Consider the following 24,730-nt stretch of genomic DNA (forward strand, 5'->3'; position numbering starts at 1 on the left):
ACACTCTTGGCAGAGCGGTCATGGTCATCACGAAGTGACATCTTTTGAGGCAGATGTCATTCGCCCCACGAGCATTCACTACTTTTCCCTGCTTGCCGACAGTCTGGTACACTCGTTCGATGGACAGCCCTCAGCAGACTTAATTTTTTGGTCCATCGCATGGGCGACTTTCCTCGCCCTCTGGTGCCCTCCACTTTGCCCTGCACGACAAGGCGGTCAATGGCTCAGTCTCGCGCCGGGAGACGTGTCCGAAGATCTTAAGAATGCGACTTTGTATTAACACCGAAAGGCGTTGTTTTATGCCAAGTTCTTGGAGAATGGAGACATTGGTGCGAAACTCAGTCCATGAAATTCCCAGCATTTTCCTCCAGCACCACATCTCACTCACCCATCAGTTCACCCAGGTAATAGAGTATATCTTCAGACACAGAATTTTGATTATAACAAAATATATAAGAACGCTAAATTGGATCCATTTGAAGAAGCATTTCCCCAAACGAATTATGGATAAAGAGATTTTAATGTGTGAGTTGTCTTCTATACATAAATAAATATGAAATATCACAATAAATATCTGATAACGCGTTCTTGTTTCCAATATGTTTCGCAATGTTTCAATAACATGGACGATTTTAATCAGTCCACGCATTCAGAATTCGATATAATACGGGAAATATTTTATGTTTTTGCGAAAATATACGTGGAATTTTGTAAATATGATATTGAATGCAAACTGTGGTGTATACAGTTCGAGTTTTATGTTTGTTTTTGTATATTTTTCATCAGTGTAATACAGCTCTCGACATCACAGTTTTATTTTTTATTAAGTTCGAGTTACGTTTTCAAAAGTAGAAAGAATATTTAAATAAAGGGAGAAAAGTGATGCAAAAAATACTCGATCATTTCAATTTACGTGACTAAGTTTAGAATTCAGAAATGTGCATGAAATACATTATTATATTTTATCTGCAGTATTCGATAATGAGTACCGTTAATGCATCAATGGAGACTCAATCTAAATCTTATAAGTATGTGAATTATTTTCAAAAATATATTATAAAAAGTCTTTATTTTGGAAACTAAAGCAGAGTTCTCTGTGATAGGATCGTACAGCCACCAATAGCAGCGCCCTTTCAGGAGCATGACGCATCGACCAGCCGTCGCTTCCCTTCACCATATTTTAGACAGCGGTAGTTTCTTCCATTTGAGTGTATGCGACATTGAAGAGCGGCTCGAATCATCAAGGATCAAGTTATCTCCGATCAGCTTGATTCTTTGGAGTTCGTAAAGATGTAGCTCTCTCTGACTCTAACCGCAATTATCACGGTAGTGCTCAGAGGAGATATACCGGATGTTACGTCATGAATTCGAAATTTCAACCGCGTTGTGCTGACTTCCAATATACTACAACCACGCCTTTTGAGAGAAGCTTAAAGGCCGGCAACGCATCTCCTGAGCCTTGGTGTTGCGGATATCCATGGGCGGTTTCCTCACGACTTCCCATAATGTTTCCCGATTGCCCCCTCTTATAGAAAGAAGGGAATGACTCGCATAACGGCACCACCACAAGCCGAATTTTTTTCTTAAATGAAAATACGTGACGAGGCTAGCAAACGTTCTGCTGTTGGTAATTGATACGCCCTGTCCATTACAATTTAATGCTGCCCAGGATTCTTGAAAAGCTCAAAAACTCTACAATTGCGTTCGTCACCTTGAAACATAAGATATAAAATCTCATTTGCCCAGTAATTTCACTAGCTACGACGCTCTTTAGACCGAAAACTAGTTATTTTTACACATTACTACTTCACGGCATAAATAGGCGCCGTTGTGGTACCCCTAATCTAGCCGGCATCTTGTCCAATGGAGCCTCCCACTAGTAAGAAATTTTAAAAAACGACAAAATGTTATTTAAACGAGCATGACCGAGCCTAAATTCAGTATTCGTTTGTCTTTACCAGAAAAGATTGACCATTGATGAAGACTGTATTTAATTACATTAAAACACAAAATGGGAAACCATTAAATCCGCAGGGCATTGGAAGTAAATGATATTGTTTAGAAGGCTTATCACTCGAGCGTCTGATTGACTCCCTTTCACGATAATAGCTCCGTATGGGCTTCCTTTGTTATTTTCCTGATTAATTCCGATCAAGGGCAAACCTCGTGCTGTTTCACTCTACAATTCATCTCTATTATGTGAAGCGTTGATTTATTATCATTTAAACGTTGAGTTGATTAGTGAATGTTCTGTTATACAAAGCTTTTTATGACGGTGTGGCAAACTTATAAAAAGTCTTGCTATTTCATCAGCTTATTCCTTTACAACTTGTACTCTTTAATTTGTAAACCTTTACACAGCTATATAAAATTAAACGGCCTTACAAATAAACTTGGTATAAAGTTACGCCTGAGAATAAACCAAGAATATGCAAAATGTTTACAAAATAGACATTTTTTTAGTATTGGTTTATTCGGACGTATAACGTTTCCCTTGTGATTTTCCGAAAACTTCAGAATTATCATTGTATTGCCAGTGTTGTCAGCGATATAGTTAACATTTTGCATATTCTTTGTTTATTCTTAGGTACAACTTTAGACCAAGTTTATTGTTTTTAAGCCGGAAATGTCTTTTTCAATACCTCTAACTATTTGATACAATTCGCTACATGGGGTTTTTGGGGGCCCTTCTAGCCTAGAACCTAGGTCTTCGGTAAAGCAAGCTTTACTGAATTTTCTCATACGTCGTCTTCGCTCTTTCTTTCTACTTTTTTACTAACGAAGTAAAATCCTTAACCCTGTACATAACTTCAACAGAGCTCGGCTACCAACATATGTACAAGTTACAAATAAATCAAAATTTAAAGTGAGAGTGTCAAATCTTGTAAGACGAAACTTCACAAGTAAAATTCATTAATAAAATAATGAAAAAACTAAAAGCTTAGCATATCATAATATACTTTGAAACTTTAGTGTTTTATTTGTTGAGACTGGACTGAAGTAAAGCGGTAACTAGTTAATTAAAAGATAATTTATAATAATCCTTCATCATGCTGGATAACAGACGGACCAAAGTCCAAGCCAATATTGTTTTAGGTCTTGAATACTGTTAACAGTTTTCAAGATATAATTTGAATAGTTTAGTCTACTGGATAAATTTAATTTAATTATAATCCGATCGAGTCTGAATTTCCTAATTTAAGTGATGGAATGAAATTCAAATAAATTAATTTTATTTAAAAAGAAACATAATTGATCCGAAAAAACCGCAACTGAGTGGTACGTAGCTGTTCTCTCGTACAATTTCTTAACCGTATGGTAGCACGCCGCGCCGTAAGTCAAGAAAATCCCGAGAAATCCCCAAAATAGCGCATAATTGAAACTATTTATTAACAGTTTGCATAAAGCTTATTTTTTTGTACAAAAAATAATTATATTAGGTCTACAGAATATGAGAAGAAATTTCATTTTTTCTTTACATTTCTATCATGAATAGATATTGAGAATAAAATCACCAAAGTACCCTTAACTCTTACAGTTGAAGCCATGCTAATCACAAATAAAACTTGTATGAAAAATTATTAAATGTTTACCAATACTATTTAACATGACATAGTTTTGTTACTTTTGTACAGAAAATTGCATTATGTTTGTAATAAATTAAGAATGCTTCCAATTCTGAATTAAAACTATGGCATTCTTGTGCGAGAGAGGTAACCTAGCTTCACTTGATTCCTTAAGGCCGTAGGCTCACTCCACAGCCTTACGAGCCGTCATGTGAGCAAGATGCGTTACACCACAGCTTAGGTCTTTCCGAGATGCGTTATCACTCAGATTATATCTCGAAAAGCGAAGATTAGTATCTGATATGTGTGTCTTAAATAATATTGTGAATATCGATAGTCATCTATTGCGTTTGATAAACTCTAAACTGCTAACACGATCTGTGCCCATTCCATGTCCATTTTCGATGGATTTTTCAAATAATAAAGTATTGCATAACAGCCCCTTTTAGTAGAATTTGTCGAGACTTTAATGAAGTGTGTGCTACTATTGATATTTCCCTTAGAAATATACATTTGTTTAAAATTACTCTTTATAAAATTAGCTAGTTTACTGAGCGTAGATCTTATTATATAACTTCTATTGTGTCCTCTTTTCTTTTCTCACTGTATTTGTTGAATGCTGTGAACAATTTTAATTGGATCTCAGGATCACATTAAGTGTCCTGTACATCTAACAATTATATTATAGTTTTATCCTGTTATCTGTTATTGTACCTAATTAGAAATAATATTACTACTGTTATGGGCAGATGATTTTGCTTGATGATCTTTTGCTTATAGGGCACTTTATTTCCATGAACAAAATATTTCAGAGGGTATAAAATATACCACTCACAATACTCGAGTATGGGCAATATGGATTCGATTAAGCGGTTTCGGTTTCGTCGAATCAGTCAGAGCGACATCTCAAGTCAATACAATTTCCTAATATGCAAATATTGCGGTTGGGCAGGTTATTTTTTTTTATGAAAATAAGGGACGAGACGAGCATGACGTTCACGTTGATGGTAATTGATACGCCCTACCCATTGCAATGCAGTGCCACTTAGGATTCTTGAAAAACCTATACATTCTGAGCGGCACTACAATTTCGCTCGTCACCTTGAGGCATAAGATGTTAAGACTCATTTGCCCAGTTATTTCACTTCAGACCAAAACACAGTAATGTTTACACATTACTGCTTCACGGCAGAAATAGGCGCCGTTGTGGCACCCATAATCTAGCCAGCTTCCTGTGCAAAGGAGCCTCCCACTGGTACTAGGTATGGTTATCAACTGTAAAGTATATCCTGTAGAAGGAGCCACAACCTGAGAGTTGAACAAGACATGCCGAAATTTAAATATAAAACTCGGACGGTTGGCTCAGTTGGTAAGAGCGCTCAGACGGAGTCCCGCATAGTTAAAAAATTTTGGTTTTACTTAAATTTGTATATTAAACAAAAGTCGAAAGTAATTCGCAGGTATGAGCTCCTAACATCAAGTGAACATTTTTCGCCTGTCTGTTATTAACTGTAGCCATATCTGCAAGCTAAATGATTCCTAAGCATGGTGTTAATAAGTGCCATAATTACCTGATTTGGTCCGGTGAGGTTCAACCCACAAGAGTTGCAACGTAGACATTCCTCGTGATAATGATTGTTGTCATACAATGGCGAAGGCTCTGTGAAAATTACGTAAGATTTAATATTTCAACAATAATTAAATCGATTGCAATGAAATTTGACACAGATAGCTTTATAGGATTTAACACAAGTTTTATAATTTTCTAAAAGTCCGGCAACGCTCCTGTGATTCCTTTGGTGATCATTTAACATCAAGTTTTTCACCAAAAATTTGAGTGTGATCTACTGTGAGTACTGGATCCCAAGCTTATGCTTGTCAAAAATCATCCGGTGTTTTAAGATATCAAAAATGTTAGGCTACTCTTAAAAGCCGTGTATCAACCATACAGAAATCACCCGTGGGTTATGGAACTCGATCCAATAGTGCCCGCTGGTTTTATGTACCTAAGTGTTTGTCTGCAAAAAAATGTGATATTTCGAATTATTATAAACATTGCTGATTTGTCATATCATATTGTTAATTACGCAATAATTTGATGCTGTAGAAATGATGGATAAAAGATGTTGGAAACCGCGCAAATGAATACTAGGGATGTGGATGGAATGTCAACCGAAGTGGCTATCACAACAGGAGTCTATTGAATAAGGGTCATATCGAGAGTATTATGAATTTAAATAAATAAATTTACTTAAATAAATTATACACCTAGTTGGTCTATTACGGCAAAAACAATTGAGGTTGACAGATAACCTCTATTTGAGCAATGTACTATGACTAACACAAAGTGCCATACAAATCGCGAGTGTAAGACGTAGCTTCAAATGAACACTAAAGTAATAAACCCGGCCTTTTTTCATCCGTTGTCTAGCAGCAAGAGGTTCTTTCTAGACAAATCAATTATCTAAATAAATAAATTAGCCTTTTATGATGAGCTCTTCATAACAGAATATCTCTGATTGAAGATTACCTCTTGTCAAAAGCCTACATCAGTTTTTATTGGATTAACGAAGGCAACTCGTCTCCAATTCGAACCGGCTGTGAGCTGCCGGCCTCTTTCTTCGTTTTTTACCAACCCTGGGGTATTATTCTTTGCTTCACTTCTCCAACTTCTCCATGTTGCCTCGCATCATGTGACCTGTCCATATCCACTTGAGATAGTCTTTATTTTTTTTATCAGTTATTTTTTTTATGGAAGAAGGAGGACAAACGAGCGTACACCTGGTGATATGTATAACTGCCGCAGACATTCTCTTGCTTTGCTTGCAACACCAGCTTAATCACAGGGGAGTAGCAGGCCTTCAAGGAAGGTGTACGTGCTTTTTTTGAAGTTACCCATGTCGTATCGCCCCGAAAACACCGCACAAGGATTTCACAGCTTGTAGTACGTGGAAGAAAGCTCCTTGAAAGCCGCACTGTGGAGGACTGCCACATATCCAGATGGTGGGGATGATATCCTAATTTGTGGCGTGTCGTGCGAAGGTGGAATTCGGCGGAAGGAATCAAGTGAAGCAGCTGCTTGGAACACTCCCCGTGTTAATTAGTTTTGTTCTATCTCGTTATGTCTAATACGAATTAATGAATTTCTTTCATAGTGAATTTCTTACTGAAAAATCAGTGCTGTGACTAATTGTCACATTGGTAACCTGAGTAACATCCCTTTTGACACACAGTTGCTTTATATTTTGGAAACGTTATTTATTTATTCAATTTGTTATGGTTTTAAAGTGATAACCCTCACTCCTAGGATTAATACAGAAATAAAATTTGAAAAACAACAAAATTTTATGATCGTTGCGGGACTCGAACCCACGACCTCCGGCGTTCCGTGCCGGTGCTTTAACCAACTGAGCCAACCGTTCGAGTGACGTCTCGTTATAAAATCTTGTATGCTTTGTTCAACTCTCAGGTTGTGGCTTCATCTACAGGATCTACTTTACAGTTGATAATCTGCTCAACCCCAATATTTGCATATTAGGAAATTGGCATGAGATGTCGCTCTTGCTTAGATTTAAACAATGATTTACAAGAGCGAAGCGAGGTCGTGGGTTCGAGTCCCGCATCGTTTATAAAATTTTGTTGTTTTTCAAATTTTATTTATTTTTTGTTAAATATGTGCTATGGTTTGTATTAGTTATAATTGTTCTGTTTTTTTTTTAAATATTTTATACCTATGCAATATTTTATGTGTGTGTCAAAGAAAATATATTATAAAAAAGTGACTTAAGATTAATTAGGGCTGGGCAGTTTCGAAATCTTTGTCTTTCCACCTGTTACCCTGTTTTTTAATTTTGGTTATTACTTAATAAGACTTAATTCAGATAGGTACATGATTATTTTTTCAAGTCAAGAAATATTTTATAGAGCTTGAATAAGATTAATAAAATACTATTATTTAAATTACGTACTTAATAATTTTCAAATGCAAACACAATGTAACAAAAAATGGGGAAACCGAAGGGACGTTATCCATATGGCTTGAGATATTTCGTTGAGCGGGATGTGCTCCTGTTGAAGTGGACGTCCAGGAACGAAATGGAAGCAACTGGAAGTTCTTTAGTATTTTCTTTGATTAACGCGAGTGTTAGACATTAAAAAAAACACTTTCAAAAGATTTAAACGCGTGTAATTGTATCTGTGTTTTTAGATCATTAGATTTTTGCGTATAACTTACATTTATTTTACTTAACCCAACGTTTCAAGACCTTTCCAGATTTCGCTTTCAGGGGGACTGCAGATGAAATGAGTCAAATATATTATTTGTCATAGTTGTCATTATGAAGTTTAGAGCTATTTATTGCCTCAGAGGTGGTATTTATTAACTGTAACTTTTACGCAAAAATCTAATGTAAAAACACAGTAAAAATTACACGCATTTTAATCATTAAAAAGTGTTTTATTTAAATGGAAGTTCTATCTTGAGCAGGCAATTTATCAATTGTCTGTATCCAAGAATTATTATGGTCGGATAAAAAGTACAAAGTAATATTTAAATAATAAAGTTTTGATATTCATTAAAAAAGGCTTTAAATAAATGCACAGTCTTAATAACAAGACCTCTGTGCCAAATTGCTTACCTACTGAAAAGTGAAAGCAATTTTTGGCGCGCTTCCAAAGGGCGTATTAGTCCCAGTGGGAGAAGCGCCAAGTCAGAGCCTTTAAGGTTTTAAATCCATATAATGTGTCGCACGTTTCACACTTTCAGACGGCTGAAAGCTAAGTTTTTTAATATAAAGTTGCTAAGATAAGCTCTTCAAACCGCCTCCATGTTTTATTAAAAGACGTACCGTTCCACAAATTAAACAAACACGTTCTATGCTCATTTTCTTTTTGTTTTGGTCTTCTGTAGAGTTGTAATATACAGAGCAAAATATATTGGTGTATTAATAATGTTTGCATCAAATTGCTGGACTGTTACAATTTGATTTGGGATAGATTTATACACGTCATACATGGAGTATTTTCATAAATTGAATTTAAATATTTGAATTTTATTCCATTACTTAAATTAAGAAGTTCAAGCTCGATCGGCTTGTAATAAAATTAAATTTATCTAGTAGCAAACTATTCGAATTGAAAAAATGAAAAAAATATTTATTTCAGTAACAAAAATGGTACATACATAATAGTGGATGTGACTTTCTATTAAGTGAGGATCACCTGTGCCAGAAGGCCACGCTTTTCCATATCAATTTAAATTAACAGTACCAAAAATTATATGGTGAAAAGTTGAGTATTGAAGACCTGAAACAATATTGATTTGGGCTTTGGACCGTCTGATATCCGGCATGATGAAAGATTATTAAAAATTATCTTTCAATAATGGATTTTAAAATCCGGTTTTGAATGAAAACATGTGAATACAAATCAAATGGCCACATGTATTAATAGTTTTAAATCAATTTAGTTGTTAAGAAATACAGGATTTGTTTGCTTTAACTATACAATGTATCGAAGCTCAACCTATATGTGCAATAATTCTGTCGGGAATTTTGAGGTACCGTATGAGTATAATAAAGAAATAGAAAGACATACTGACAAAAATTTGAAGCTTAATGAAAAAACCTTCGAACCCTTCAGTAAACCTTAGCATTCTAAAGAATCAGATAAATTATAAATGTTTGACTTCAGACCCGCTCGCTTCGCGAACGATCGGTCACTAATAAAACACTATTTCTTTGTTCTAGATAGTTCATAACATTTAAAAAGACTTTATCCGTTTATACATATAGAGCTGACATCAGCGCATAGTTTAAAAATACTTTTGGGACAAAATTAAAAATATAACAAAAGAAATAAAGTCATCGACATATTGAGAGAAGCATTAACCAGCAGATATGGACGTAGACACGTGCTATCGTGCGAAGAAGTAGAAAGAACAAGAATTGCAAGAGATAGGAACGAGTGGAAATTAATGGAGGAGGCTTTTACCGCTAGAGTCGGCCCTTATATCGAAATATAACAATAATAACAACAATAACAAAATACCTTTTTTAAAACAATGAAACATTAACACATATTGTTAAATATCAATTTCTAAGGAAATACTTAAATGTAAGGAAATAAAGCTCTAATGGCCGTTCCCAATATACTATATACAGACAGAGATAAATTACTACCTTCTACTGTCAGTAATTAGCTGCCAATAATCTGAGGCTGTCCCAATATACCCGATAAGTCATTCTTATCACCTTATATTGGACGCGTGAATTACAATTTCATACAAACTTCTATCGCTGGTAAGCTCTGCGTTATCCCATTGACAGACAGCGTGTACGGATAAGGTGAGTTACCGTCGATAAGTTTATTGGGACAGAAAAGTCATCGATGGTTACGATTTTTGATAGGCCACATCCGGAGATACTCGTATACTGAATATTGTGAACGGCCGTAAGTAAATAAATTCTATGTGCAAGATGGCCGCCGCACAAAATTATGATTTCAACAATATGGATATCGTGTCCGAGATTTCGAGGGTGCAGAGAATGATTTTGGGATCATTTTTGAAATCCAAGATGGCCGCCGCACAAAATTATGATTTCAGCAATATGGATATCGTGTCCGAGGTTCTCGAGGGTGCAGAGAACAATTCTGTGATCATTTTTGCAATCCAAGGTGGCTGCCACACACAATTATATTTTCAGCAATATGGATATCGTGTCCGAGGTTCTCGAGGGTGCAGAGAACGATTTTGTGATCATTTTTGAAAACGAAGATGGCCACCGCACAAAATTATGACTACAACAATTATGGGTATCGTATCCGAGGTTTTCGAGGTTGCAGAGAACAATTTTGGGATCATTTTTAATCCAAGATGGCCGCCGCGCAAAATTATGAGGTCAACAATATGGATATCGTGTAAAAGATACGGTTGATCTTGGGGCCATGTTGGTCGTTGATCGTGAGTTGCGATCAATGACGTTCTATATATAAAGACAGGATGTTAAAAAAAATCTGTACCATATCTTAAGGCGTATATTGGCTTCAGGTAGTGAGGTCTTCTAAATATTGATTGTTAAGAAATAACCACATTTAAAAAAAGTGAAAAAAAAAAGACCCAATTCAAAAGTTTGGACACCTCTGCCTATGGTCAATTATCGTGACGTCGGGGCAAAACTGTGCTTAAAGTCAGTGTAAGCACACTTTTCTCCTTAGGTGTGTGTCAACTGTCCGACTAACCTAAACTGAATAGACGTTTTACATTGCTGCTAATTGACCAAGAATATTTTAAGCAATTGGAGTAAATACGGCAATGTATAGTTAAAGCAGTCGAAACTTAGAATAATTTGTGGCATGTTCCATAATTCGGCTTTGTTTTTATATGAAGTAATTTGTCTTAATGTATAGAACGTCATTGGTTGCGCTGGATAGATCTCAATGACTGTTGAAGACAGTTGGAGGAGGCCTACGCCAAACTGAGTCCACAAAGCTGATGGATATGTAAAAAGAAAATATTTTTGATCAGTTTATTTTAAGTTAGTTTTTCTTGGTATGTATGTTCAACTCTCGGGTTGAGCCAAGTCAGAAAGATGACTCTAAGCCCTACACAGATACTTGAAAACAAAATTTATGAACGATGCAGAATTCGAACCCGCGACCTCTCGCGTTCCATGCGAGTGCACTTTACTCTGATCCAACCGTTCGATTAGCGTATCGCTGATAAATCTTGTATGTCTTGTTCAACTTTCAAAATTTTGTTTTCAAATTTGTATTAGAAGTTAGGTATCATTTAAAAAAAATAAAATTATTCCATTTTAGTCGCTTAATCATCCGTTGAAATCTTTTTAGCTTTTATTGGTAAGAGGGAAAAAGAATCATTTACTAATCACTAGACTTCCAACCGCGTCTTTGACTCTACAAGTGGTAGTTTTGATAAAACAATCATTCTACTCGGAAAAATTATCATTATCATACTTATGGCGATTCTTTATGGAACAAATGATGGAAAAAGCACGTGATCCACCTTATGTTAAGAGGTAACAGTCCTATAATAGCAAGTATATGACACTAAAGACCTTGCCAACAAACCAACAAATAAAAAAAAGTGTGTGTGTACTTGTAAGGCGTAACAAAGCAAAAATCAATATTTTTTTTTTCATATTTAAATTGTGTAATTAATCCTAGAAGTGAGGGTCAGGTATTTTTTTATAAAAGACTACTTACTTATAATGTGTAAACACAATCTAGATGGTGAGTTATGTAAGTAAACTTAAAGCTATTACTGTTTATGATTCTTTATAAACGAGAATGATATCAAAACATGAATATGGACAGTGAACATTTTATTGAAATATAAAACGAAAGATGGATTGTAGTAAATGATCCCATCGGTACTAAATTGGGCAGGTAATGGATGTTTTTATTTCTTTCTTTATAGCGCACACCTGTATACGTCCAATGAGATACTGCTATTAATTTTTAATAATGCTACAATGTTGAATACATAACAATATTGATGAATATAAATCACCCATTGTCTAAATAAAATGGATCTAGAAGAATGTTTTTTTAAGACAAATAGGGATGAGACGAGCAAGACGTTCAACTGATGGTAATTGTTACGCCCTGCCCATTACAATCCTGTGCCGCTCAGGATTCTTGAAGGATCCAAAAATTCTGAGTGGCACTACAACTGCGCTCGGCACCTTGAGACAATTGTTAAGTCTCATTTGCCCAGTATTATGATAGTTTGTTTGCACATTTATTATCTTAAAAAGAGTGGCTATTTGTGAGACAGAATCACACAACGATAACCACGTGACTCTGATAAAATATCAAACAAGAATATCTTAGATAATTAATTATACGTCTAGACCGAGTCTCTTGCTGCTAGACAGCCAATGAAAACAGGCCAGGTTTATTACTTTAGTGTGCGTGACAAGCTATGTCTTACACTCGCGATTTGTATGTTGCGTGCATTGCTCAAAATAGAGGTTAACAGTCAACCTCAATTTCTTTCGACGTCTGTCCGTTGACATGTCTCCGTTTTATTAATGATCTTAAAAGAAAACGCTGGGAGCCTAAGACAACACGACAGAAAATAAAACTTCATCAAAGCTTGACGAAGATTAGTACGAATTAAAAATTATTTTTGTTCTATGTTTTTTATGTGGAAGAGGAGGACAAACGGGTATGGGTCACCTGGTGTTAAGTGATCACCGCCGCCCACATTTTTTTGCAACACCAGAAGAATTATCGGAGCGTTTCCGGCCTTTTAGAAAAGTGGAAAAGTTCACCGGCTGGATCACTTGGCGTTGCGTAGAGACGTCGCTTCATTGTGTGTCTTCTACCGCATTTATCACGGGGAGTGTTCCGAAGAGCTGTTTAACCTGATTCCTGCCGCCGAATTCCACCTTCGCACGACACGCCACAAGTTAGGATATCATCCCCACCATCTGGATGTGTGGCGGTCCTCCACAGTGCGGTTTCAAGGACCTTTCTCCCTCGTACTATAAAGCTGTGGAATGAGCTTCCTTGTGCGGTGTTTCACGATACGACATGGGTACCTTCAAAAAAAGCGCATACACCTTCCTTATAGGCCGGCAACGCTCTTGTGATTCCTCTGGTATTGCAAGAGAATGTGGGCGGCGGTGATCACTTAACACCAGGTGACCCATACCCGTTTGTCCTCCTCTTCCATAAAAAAAAGCGCTGATTTTTGGCATTTTGGGCAAATGATACTGGGAAGTTTAATAGCAATTGGATAAACATTTAATGACTGTTTACAAATGCTTTTATAAGTTTACGTGAATAAAAATAAAAAATTGAAGTTATACTTCTTTAGGCGCGTTATGAAAAAAATATGAGAGTGAAATTTTAACATGCACACGCTTCAGTGTAACACAAACGTAACAGGGTGAAGTTGGTTCCTAAAATTTTCTGACGTTTGCGACATTCGTATTTTTTTTTGTGTTTCTTCGTCCATTATTAGGATAGGCAATGGGTTCAAGCCCATACAGCCGTATTCGTTATTAAATAATTAATTTTCAAGGCCATATTTACAAGATTTTTATGATATTGCTCTTTCTACAAACGTAAACGCAAGAGGAATCAATAATTTTAAGGATTTTTGATTTGTTAGGCCAAAGAAGTATAACTTCTTGCGTGCATACATAAGTACACACACACTTTTTTTTTAATTTTTGGTTTTTGGCAAGGTCTTTGGTGTCATATACTTGCTATCATGGGACTGTTACCTATAACATAAGATGGATCACTTATTATATCATTCGTTCCATAAAAAATTGCCATAAATATGATAATTGTTTCGAGTAGAATGATTGCTTTATCGAAACTCCCACTTGTAGAGTCTTTGACGCGGTTGGAAGTCTTGTGATTAGTAAATGATTTTTTTTCCTCTTACCAATAAAAGCTAAAAAGATTTCAATTGTTGCTTTAGTGACTAAAATGGAATAATTATGTTAAAGGGTGGCTAACCTTGACCAATTTGAAATATTTTTTTTCAATAACGATATAACCTTTGATTATGTAGAATTAAAGACAATTGTTAGCTGTAATTTTAATTCGAAACTAAAACAATTTCCAGTTAATACTTCTAAATGATACGGAGCATATACCTTAAACTAATAAAATAAATATTGCACTATTAATATATTGAAATAAATGTAAAAATTTAGTATCAAATTAATGAAATATTTACCTGAATACGAATCTATTTTAAATGTAACATTGTAATAAAATTATTTCAAATTTCAATAAAATATGTTCATGTTCTTTTATTCTCATTTAACTGTAAAGATTTATCCACTCACCATTCCGTTTGCGCCAGTAAAAACACGAAGTTACATCTAAGCACTCTACTTTTACAGAATAAAATTGTAAAGTTCGCAAAAACTACTCTATAAATTACAAATAATTGGTATTATGTTCTATAAATGTAAAATTTACAGTATAGTTACATTAACTTCACTCAACACAATGTAATTATTTACACTGTTACACTATTCAATGTGAGATATCACATGTTATATACATTTGTGATAACAAAAGCACTGATTACTTGTTTATTTCAGCAATTAAATTGGTTCCTTTCGATTACATATTATTAACATATTCGTTGTCTTAGATAGGCCTGGTTACACGGACTCTCGGATACGACTATTCAACGTAAGGTTGTTGGATGTATACACGTCACTTTCATTTTAGTAAACATGGCAGGGTAAGGCAACAGATGACAGGTAAGAATGAGTCCGCTTCAGAAAATTACCACATCATCCCTCCCAAATAAAATCTCATTTAAACCTTTCAAAATATTTGGCATAGAAACCTTTTTTTAACACTACAACAATTATATTTTCATTTCTGAGAGATTGTACAACATCGAAGTGTACTTGCCCGCTAAAGCGCAGAGCTTTCACTGATGGCGCCACTGGAATCAGAGAACTTTTCTGCCCTCGCGTTAAAAGCTCGGCAAGTGCGAGAGAGATGTTTGTGGAAGCTATGATTGGACGTGAAAAACAGGGCGGGTAAAAGCATGTGGTCTTTGTAATCTCGGAGCATTCAGAAACTTACAATCCTTTAAGCATAGTATTCCAGTACTTTAAGTTATGCAATAATACAAAATTTAATTCTTATAAATGTTCAATGTATTACAAATAAGTCCGATTAAATGTTTAATGATATATTAGAAGGGTTAAATATTTAAATATCATTCTTATATACTGTTAAAATGGTAAGTAGTGAAAAACCAATATTTAAATTTGACAATATTATAATTATCTAAGTGTATGGAATTATTAACCTTTTTTCAAATTAATCAACACCAGAAAGCAGTACTTTTATAACAACCTTTCGTTGAATCGTGTCGCAGTGTCTGTAATAGACAAAAGTTTCAGACCTAAGCAACAGATGTCGTGTGTATAGAAAATATTATGTGACAATTATTTAGCTGAAGTATTTTTAAGTAAAAGCGAGTTTTATTATGATGCCTCAATATTTATATAGTAATATTTGCAATTAATGTTAAAAAATGCTGATTTGGTATTTTTGATTCCTTTTGTTCATTTTTACCAGTGGGAGTCTCCTTTGCACAGGAAGCCGGCTAGATTATGGGTACCACAACGGCGCCTATTTCTGCCGTGAAGCAGTAATGTGTAAACATTACTGTGTTTTGGTCTGGAGGGCGCCGTAGCTAGTGAAATTACTGGGCAAATGAGACTTAACATCTTATGTCTCAGGGTGACGAGCGCAATTGTGGTGTTGCTCAGAATTTTTGGGTTTTTCAAGAATCCTGAGCTGCACCGCATTGTAATGGGTAGGGCGTGAACGTCCTGCTCGCCTCGTCCCTTATTTTCATAAAGAAAAAAGAAAACAAAAAGAATTTAGGATTCGGCACATTTCACCCATACAGGGGGAAATGTACTACAATTCCGATTTCAGCCATCTGTTTGCATTTAATTTATGTGGTTTAAATATACAAATAACATTTAGAGAATATATTCGATATAAATTAAGAAATCAAGAAATTATAAGAATTTTATTAAAACTGTGAGTTTATCATTTTTAATTTTATCAAACAAAATTATTTATTTAATTAAAATGTATTGGATTTTTGTTTAATAGTTATTTATTCTCCAGTGGAAATAATTTCAGAGAATAAGTACAAAATGTCCGTTTCTTATTTTGACACTATTTCCTGACTATAAAAATAAATTGATTTTAACTTACCAGTTTGTGTACTGGAATCGAAGAAAGTGCTGGTTGTTTCGACTGTCATGGTGCCAATGGTTCCATCTAGTATCTGAGTCGAAGAGTCTCGCCTCCCCCGAGCCCGCATGCAAGCGTCGTCACTTTGAGAACTTTGACGTCTAAAGTTACGACAACGTATCATTTCTTCAGTTGTGGACTGACGACGGAAACCACGCGCAATTAATATCTCTTCTGTTGTTGATTGACGCCTGAAGATAGTCCTCTCTGGAGGCCTGGCACATGGACTTGGATCTCGGCTCGAGCAAGAGCTAGATTCTGGACTGCGGGCTCTTCCCATTCGTGCACATGATGCTTGTCTACGTAGACGATTTCGACGTCTAGCGGCCGATGGACTTAACTCACCACCTCCAGCACGATCAGGGCTTAATTGGTTTCTTTCTCGTCGTGTACGTGCTGCGGAATCAGGACTTAGAGAATCGCGCCGCGCACGCCCTGCATCATCCGGCTCTAATGATGGTCTTCTAGTGCCGGGTGGGCCAATAGGATCATCAAAAGCGGTAGCCTGTCTCTGTAGCCTACCCAACCGTCTTTCAGGACTCGCTGTAGCTCTAGAATCTCGTCTTGTACGACCACATTGAGTGGTGGAATCCCTTCGCCCTCCTAAGCTAGGCGCTGTTTTACCTACAGGTTGGACTGCTTGTGTTCCTTGAGTTGCCTGACTTATTTGATTTATTCCTGGAGTTGGAGATGATTGCGTTGTCGCAGTGCCGCCATTTGGTGGAGTAGGAGATGTTGGCGAGGGTGTGACTGCCGAAGTTATAATAGTTGGCATTGTCATAGGCTGACATTCTCCGTCAGAACGACTTGGTTCATGGACGGTGACAACAGTAACTGAAGGGGGATGAGTAGACGGACCTGGATCAGAAGATGCATCAACAAACGACGGGGGCGCTTGTATGGGTGGTGAAGGTCTTCTTTTCTTGTGAGTTGCGACAATTCTTGGTGGCATGACAACAACAGAATCACGTCTGTGGCGATGCCCTTCAATAGAATCTCTGCGTTCTTTCTCATCGCCAGAACTACGTCTTTTTATGCGACGGTCTTTTGTTGGTGTTATTACTGAGTCTTTTCTATCTAAAGTAGGAAAATCTGTTCGGAATTCAGGTTGCGCTTTTGAATCACGACGCTTAGATGCCATGGACTTAATTCCTGAGTCTGCGGATGAGTCTCGGCGGCGCCGTGGTGGTGGCTCATGCCTTGCCCATGGCAGAGAGCGAGCGAGATCAGCTAATGTTTCCCGTCTTGATAGTGGAGTCCTTTGACGTCTAGGAGCACTGCTTCCACCTCCCCACTCCCGAAGAATGTCGGTAAGCTGAGCAAGAGATGATCGCCGTCGACGAGGCCCACCTACAATGAAGAGAAACAGACATAGTATTAGATATATAGACAATAGGCAATATGTAGCTAGAGAGGATGGTATTATGATAAAATAAGTAAAATATGAAAGTGAAAAGTGACTGCAAGTAAACATCAAATCGCAGTGCGTCTATTATTTCGTAAATATTATTTATGACTGGAAAAATATCATTTCAATTTAATTGTGAGTGACTGTATTACATAGTTGTGAATAATTTTTTTAAACTATTTTACTCTTTTAAACTTTATTTTTATTTTCTTTTAAGTTATGAATATTATTTTCGTCTATAATTGAAGTAGCACTCAACTTGTATTTTCGGCTTTATTATTTTATATGTATAAGTTTATTCTTAATTGGTGCAATAAATAAATGAAAAAAAACACACACATAAAAATATATTTAATATTGATGATGTAACAATCCCAAGAAGTACATACAATTTAAAGTGGTGGTTATTTTTCTACGATAGTCATAAGCGGATGAGTCACTTAATGTTAGGTGATCACCCAGCCTATCAATTATCATTACTATGTGCATTCTATCGAGAATCGATTTTCTATTTTCTTCAATTCATTATCAGCTTCAAGTAGGTTCAAACGCCAGAAACGTACAAAACGCACTCACTCATTATTACATAATTAAGGGCCATGGTGGTCACAAATAGTCTTTCGTTGTCCCGTGGGAATTTATTGAGTAATATAAAAATAAAGACGTAATAAAACATTAAATACCTCTTGGTTGCTCCGAGGCATCTGGTTCTGGTGGCGATAAGCAAGAGACTTGAGCGGCTGAATCTCTTCGACTGCCAAGTCTCTGCCTCAGGGTGGTCTCTTCGAGAGTAGACCTTGTCAGCTCGTCCCATCCGTTTCCACCAGCCCACACCAACCCAACTTGGTGCGACAGGATTGGTAGGTTGCAGACGAAGCATATTGCTGTCATAGTCCTGATAATAAATATCGTATTATTAAAACATACTCACAAATAAACAATAGATTCGGTTATTAAACTTACGATTTATTATTTTTGAAATATCTGTAGGGATACATTGTCGGTGGTATTTTATAAATGAATATATAAGCGTTAAATAATAAATATCACTCTTGTTTTCACATCACCAGTTAGATAACTGAACTGGCGACAAGATATTAGCAATAACCGCTCCCATGCGTGACGCCCATATCTAATACAACCATAAACTATCCATCCAAATGGAGTCTGTAGTAGACATATTATTTATTTAATATTTTGACTCTCCGTCAGATATTTTCGTTCTCATTGATAGAACATGAAAACCGCATGAATATAATCATTGACTTTTTATGTCAATTCCCACATTTTTTTACTACTTATATAAATTATTAATTGTTCAATGATTTAAATGAATGGAATTATATAAAGTTATAATGTTCTGTATATTCATAAGCACATTGAAGAATTTTCTAGAAACTGTGACATTCATAATGTTAACACGAGGAACAAACATAAACTTGTTATGCCTACTACTCGGTTGGGGCGAGTTAGTAAGTCTTTTGTTGGGCGATGTATATGCTTCTACAATATGATTCCAGAAAATGTAAAAAACAAATGTGTAAACGAAATTTAAAAGAATTGTTAAAAAACGTTTGTGTGGGAAAGGTTATTATAGCATAAACGATTTTCTTAATGACACCATGGACTGGGAATAAAGCGAACACCCTCAGGCTCTTTAATTATAAATGTTTATTGTACAATATAACATTGTAATCCATATTTGATATTAAAAAAAAAAGCCCGCTGAGTTTCTTGCGCCCATTCTTCTCAGGTCTGAGGCAGTCTCTTTTGAATGGGTGGTAGTTTTTTACGTTCAATAAGTGATTTTAAATCCTATTTTGAATAAAAATATTTGAATTTGAATTTGAAAATGATTATTAGATATTTTATCTAAAACGTCAGAATAACAATGAATAACGTGGTTCTACTGTAAAATTATTTTATTATCTTTCTATGACTCTTAAACATTCTAGGTTACGTAAATGTTACAAGTTTTGTGATGGACTTTTCGTTTGTACAACTTATTGTATCTCATGATGATATATTGCTGGACTTAATTTGCACTGGCTTTTGTATATACGTTTTATTTTACATTGAAATTATATCACATTGAGATTACTCAAAATTTATTAATTTATTTTTGTTCAAGTAAATGGCCTGAACTAAAACCTTATACATATGGCAGCGGACTTTCTCTAGGTTATTTTTAAGTCTTCTAAATATATAAACATTTTGTCATTTTTAATTAATTTTAATTTTTTTTTTATTATTTAAAATAAAAAAACGTAATAAGTAACGAAAAAAATGTAGTATTTTTATGTATTAGGTACAGCTATTAGCGACATTATTTGATTAAACCTTTTGGTTTCAAGAATCTCCTCACGTTCAAAAATTTCCTCCTATATATAATATCCTCGCACAAATTATGCTAGAATCTCATAAGTAAATCATAAATCCATCGATTAAAACTTTGAGACGTAGATATATTTTCTTTAACCTTAATTAGGTATAAGAAGGAAGAAAGCAAAATTATATTTTAATTATAAAAAAAAGATAATTCACTGTTATATTATGTATTGTCTAAACACTGTCTTAACCCTCTAAAGTTATATTTTTGAATAGTAATTTATGCTACATAATGATATTGAGTTCAGTCAAAGTTATTTATTATTATTTACTATTTTATCGTCAAGAAAATCTTTTAATGAGTAGTATGCTTTTTTATTAAGTAAGATTTGAGTGACTTTTTGAAGTAGAATATATTTTCGCGCTTAATATTGTCAGGTAACTTATCATTGTAAATTGTTGGTCCAATGCAAAAGATGCTGTTTCGATACAACTCTGTTCTGGACTTCAAAGGTCGTAATTTGTTGTCGTTTCGTTTCGAAATTAGGGTTTCATATTTTTTTAATATATTTTTATATTTTATTTTTCATGTTATATCGATTGAATAGACGTTGTCTAATAAAAGTTACAGATTGAGAAAACGCTATGAGATATTTAAAAATGCTTAGTACTACTGTTATAATATACTGTGAGTTATGTTATTACTTTCCTACACATAATGTATTTGAGTCTCCCTATATATCCTATATACCCTAAAAGGGTTCTATTATTAATACAAAGAGTAGCCTCAATGAATCTGTCCTATACAGAGGGTATAATGTTACCGATAGACAATATTCTGATTGATAACAAAGCTGTATTATTACGTTGTCAGACAGCACAATGATGACGTATTGATAAGCCTATCATACTGTTCGCCCCAGTGACTAGTTCCTCCATTGTATGATCATCGACATATTGAATTACAATATTGCAATTTGTATATTGGTTTTAATATTAAATATTATGTTATGAGTATATTATAATGTATCTGATGATTTTTAGTTCTTCTTCGTGTGCCTCTCCTACTAGCGAAGGTTAGCAGTCAGCTTTGTAATCTTAACTTTGTGTTTTCGCGAGGTGAAATAGTTCTGCCGCACTCGCGATTCCTGTCCGCTCTCAGATCTTGCTCAACCAAGACTTGTTTCTGCGACCTATACCTCTTCTTGCGGCGGCTTTTTCCCATCATGATGAGTTGTAGACGTTCGTACCTCTTGTGCCTAAGCACGTGCCCCAAATATGCGACTTTCCTCATCTTGATGGTTTGCATGAGTTCGCGTTTTTGAAAGACGCGGCGCAGAACTTCCACATTCGTGATCTTGTCAGTCGAACTAATGGCCAACATACGTCCATGTGCATTTCAAAAGCTTCTATACGTTTCCTGAGGTATTTTTTAATGGTCCATGCCTCACATTCGTATATAAGTATGGGCCAGAGGCTTTTTACTTAACTAAACTTTCTTAAAGTTAAGCTTTTATTACATCGCCCATCTATTGCACATTGCACGAAAAAAATTAATCGTTAATTTCAACTACTGCATTCAAGTTCGTTTGGCTGCGCTGTCTAAGCCGCTTGATTTAAGTTCTGGTGCCCGCAAGTATTGGTATAGGTTCGAACCACCGCCGCCCACAATCTGTTGCAACACCAGAGGAATCACAGGAGCGCTGCCGGCCTTTAAGGAAGGTGTACCCGCTTTTTTTGAAGGTACCCATGTCGTATCGTCCCGGAAACACCGCACAAGGAAGTTCATTCCACAGCTTTGTAGTACGTGGAAGAAAGCTCCTTGAATAACGCACTGTGGAGGACCGCCACACATCCAGATGGTGAGGATGATAACCTAACTTGTGGCGTATCGTGCGAAGGTGGAATTCGGCAGCAGGAATCAGGTTAAACAGCTCTTCGGAACACTCCCCGTGATGATAAATGAAGACACACAATGAAGTCGACGTCTCTACGCAACGCCAAGTGATCCAGCCGTTCACAGAGCACTGGGTTGCACGCGGTCAAATGGTTCGAGCTGATACTGGGGTGCGCCAGACCAGAGATGACAGCAATACTCCATGTGTGCTCTATTAATGACGCCCAGTTTATTTGAAGCCAATTTGGCTTTGCCCGCCAGATGACCACGAAATTGGCTATCGCTCGAGATTTCGAGACCCAGTATTCCGATACTAGGCGAGGCCTTAAGGGAAGTGAGTGAGTTTTTAGTGGTAAACGCGCAAACTTAAGTCTTCTGGGGGTTTGGACAAGGTTCAATTTACCCCATTCCGCGACCTTCTCGAGAGAGGACTCGATAGAAGACACAAGTTTCTCCCGGCACTAGTCAACGTTTTCGCGAGAGAGACCTGCATGGCCCGTGTATACCACATCACCAGTGCTGTCGTCTGCATAGCAATGCATGTTGGAGGTGTCCAACATATCATTGATATGCAGAAGAAACAGCGTGGGAGACAGCACACAGCCTTGGGGCACTACAGCATTCACGGGCTTCGGGTTCGAGCAATATCCGTCGACAACGACCTGTATGCTGCGCCCAGTGAGGAAGCTGGAGGTTCACTTGCACAAGCTCTCGGGAAGCCCAAATGATGGAAGTTTTGAGAAGAGCGCCTTGTGCCATACACGACCAAAGGCCTTCGCTATATCCAGGCTAACTGCCAGGCCTTCACCCTTGCTTTCAATAGCCGCAGCCCATCTTTGTGTTTGGTATACCAGAAGATCACCTGCCGACCGACCATGGCGAAACCCGTATTGTCGGTCGTTGATCAACTGGTGACCCTCTATGTATACCAAGAGCTGACGGCTAATTATGCTCTCCATGATTTTGGAGAGCAGGGAGCTAATAGCAATAGGCCTGCAGTTTGCCGGATCCGAACTGTCTCCTTTTTTTTGGATCGGATGGACAAGGGCTGACTTCCATGAGTCAGGGACTACGCCTTTTGAATAAGAGTGCTGGAATAAACACGTTAGCACCGGCGTCAACTCAGGGGCACACGTTCTAAGCACGATTGGAGAAATACCATCCGGCCCGCTCGACTTCCTGACGTCCAACGAAAACAGAGCTCGGCTAACAGTTTTCTGTATGAACTGTACTTCAGGCATAGAGCTCTGACACCGCGGGATGGTCGGCGGTGTTTTTCCGTTGTCGTCAAGAGTCGAGTTGGAGGCGAAAAGAGCGCACAGGAGCTCGGCTTTCTCTTTTGCCGTATGGGCCAGGGTGTCATTCCTCATGTGCAACGGCGGCATGGACGGCTGGTTGAAGTTACCAAGAGCAGCTTTCGACAACGACCAGAACTTGCGTGTTCCGATCGGGTAAGTGGAAAGCTGTTCGCCGATTTTGACGACGTGCTTAGACTTCGCACGGGCGATTTGCCGCTTAAAAAATCTGGAGGCACGGTTATATTTCCTCTTAAGAACGTTGCAGTTCGGATCCTTTGTGCCCAGCGCCGCAACCCAAGTTCGATACGTCACTTTTTTTAAGGTCAGATGCTGCTTTGACTAACGCATAGAACCAGGACTGTGATCTGCCTCCGATCGGTACTACAGAGCTTGGTATAAAAAAATCCATGCCCTGCAGTAGGATCATCCGAAGGGAAACAAACCCTGCCCTAAGGGTAGGATGCAAAAAAGGGACGCATCTTATCCCAATCTGCTAACTTGTAGTGCCAAACGCGGCGGGTCGCTGGTGGTCTGCGACGTTGGCGTCGGATAGGCACTACACTCCTGACCAGGCAATGGTCGGACGTTCCGAGAGGGGCGTCAACAAAGACTTGGTAACCATCGGGATGTGTAGTCAGCAGAAGATCCAATAAGGACGGCATGTGGCTATCCACATCCGGGAGCTACGTTGGCGACTCAACCAATTGTGACAAACCATACGCCAATGCAAAATTATGCTCAGATCGCCAAGGTAGCTCCCGCGCGTAGCAACGTAGCGATCGCGCGGTTCTGTGCCCTCCCCAGAATACGAAGGGCGGCCCGAGCTAGAGTGCTCGGGGAGGGATTCTCCGACTCTTGTAGAGCCGGTACCCTCCTGGGGTAAAATCATTTGTAGATCCGCTGTCATATTCGGGTGGAGAGGGGGGGGGGGGGAAATGGCCACCGGTCCTCGACACTAACCTATGCGAAACATAGCGGCACTAGGCCGCTACTTCACGCCGGTATTCTGTGCGAGTGTGGTAATTAACCCGGACGAGTCTGGCCCGATTGTGCTGACGTCAAAAGACGGTAGCGTGACTCTCCCACTTCTAAAAAGCCCTTAGTCGCCTCTTACGATACCCATGGGCCTGGGACTCCCCTATTCTTTTTACGCCCCGGGGAAAGTACAGGGCTTATTATGATTACATAAAACACAATAGCTTTTTTACTTAACTAACCTCTTCTTTTATATTAATGCCGCATATTATGTTTATCTTATTATATATTTGATGTTTTTCAAAGTATATTCCTTCACTACTTATACACATTTGCATTCACTGGAACCAATGTAAATTACAGTTGTTGTGTCTTCCGGAGGAATGTCTCAATGGACACTTGGATTCGCCGCCTCTCCAAGCCTTGTCTCTCTTATATCTCTATCTCTTAGCTTATCTTTAATTTTGGAGTT

At 37.2% G+C, this 24,730-nt stretch overlaps 1 protein-coding gene across 1 annotated transcript in view; it reads right to left on the reverse strand.

The window, feature by feature from the left end:
* The window catches only part of LOC126974057 (uncharacterized), a 236,362-nt gene that overhangs the window by 130,229 nt on the left and 81,403 nt on the right, over positions 1-24,730 (reverse strand). The window contains exons 4-6 of the mRNA XM_050821441.1: positions 18,444-18,655; positions 16,314-17,702; positions 5,138-5,226 (exon numbers count right to left, since the gene is read on the reverse strand). Of these exons, the coding sequence (XP_050677398.1) occupies positions 5,138-5,226; positions 16,314-17,702; positions 18,444-18,655 (1,690 nt within the window). The remainder of the gene's footprint in view (positions 1-5,137; positions 5,227-16,313; positions 17,703-18,443; positions 18,656-24,730) is intronic.

The sequence above is a fragment of the Leptidea sinapis genome, chromosome 31, assembly GCF_905404315.1.
Source record: "Leptidea sinapis chromosome 31, ilLepSina1.1, whole genome shotgun sequence".
In the NCBI taxonomy this organism is placed as follows: domain Eukaryota; kingdom Metazoa; phylum Arthropoda; class Insecta; order Lepidoptera; family Pieridae; genus Leptidea; species Leptidea sinapis.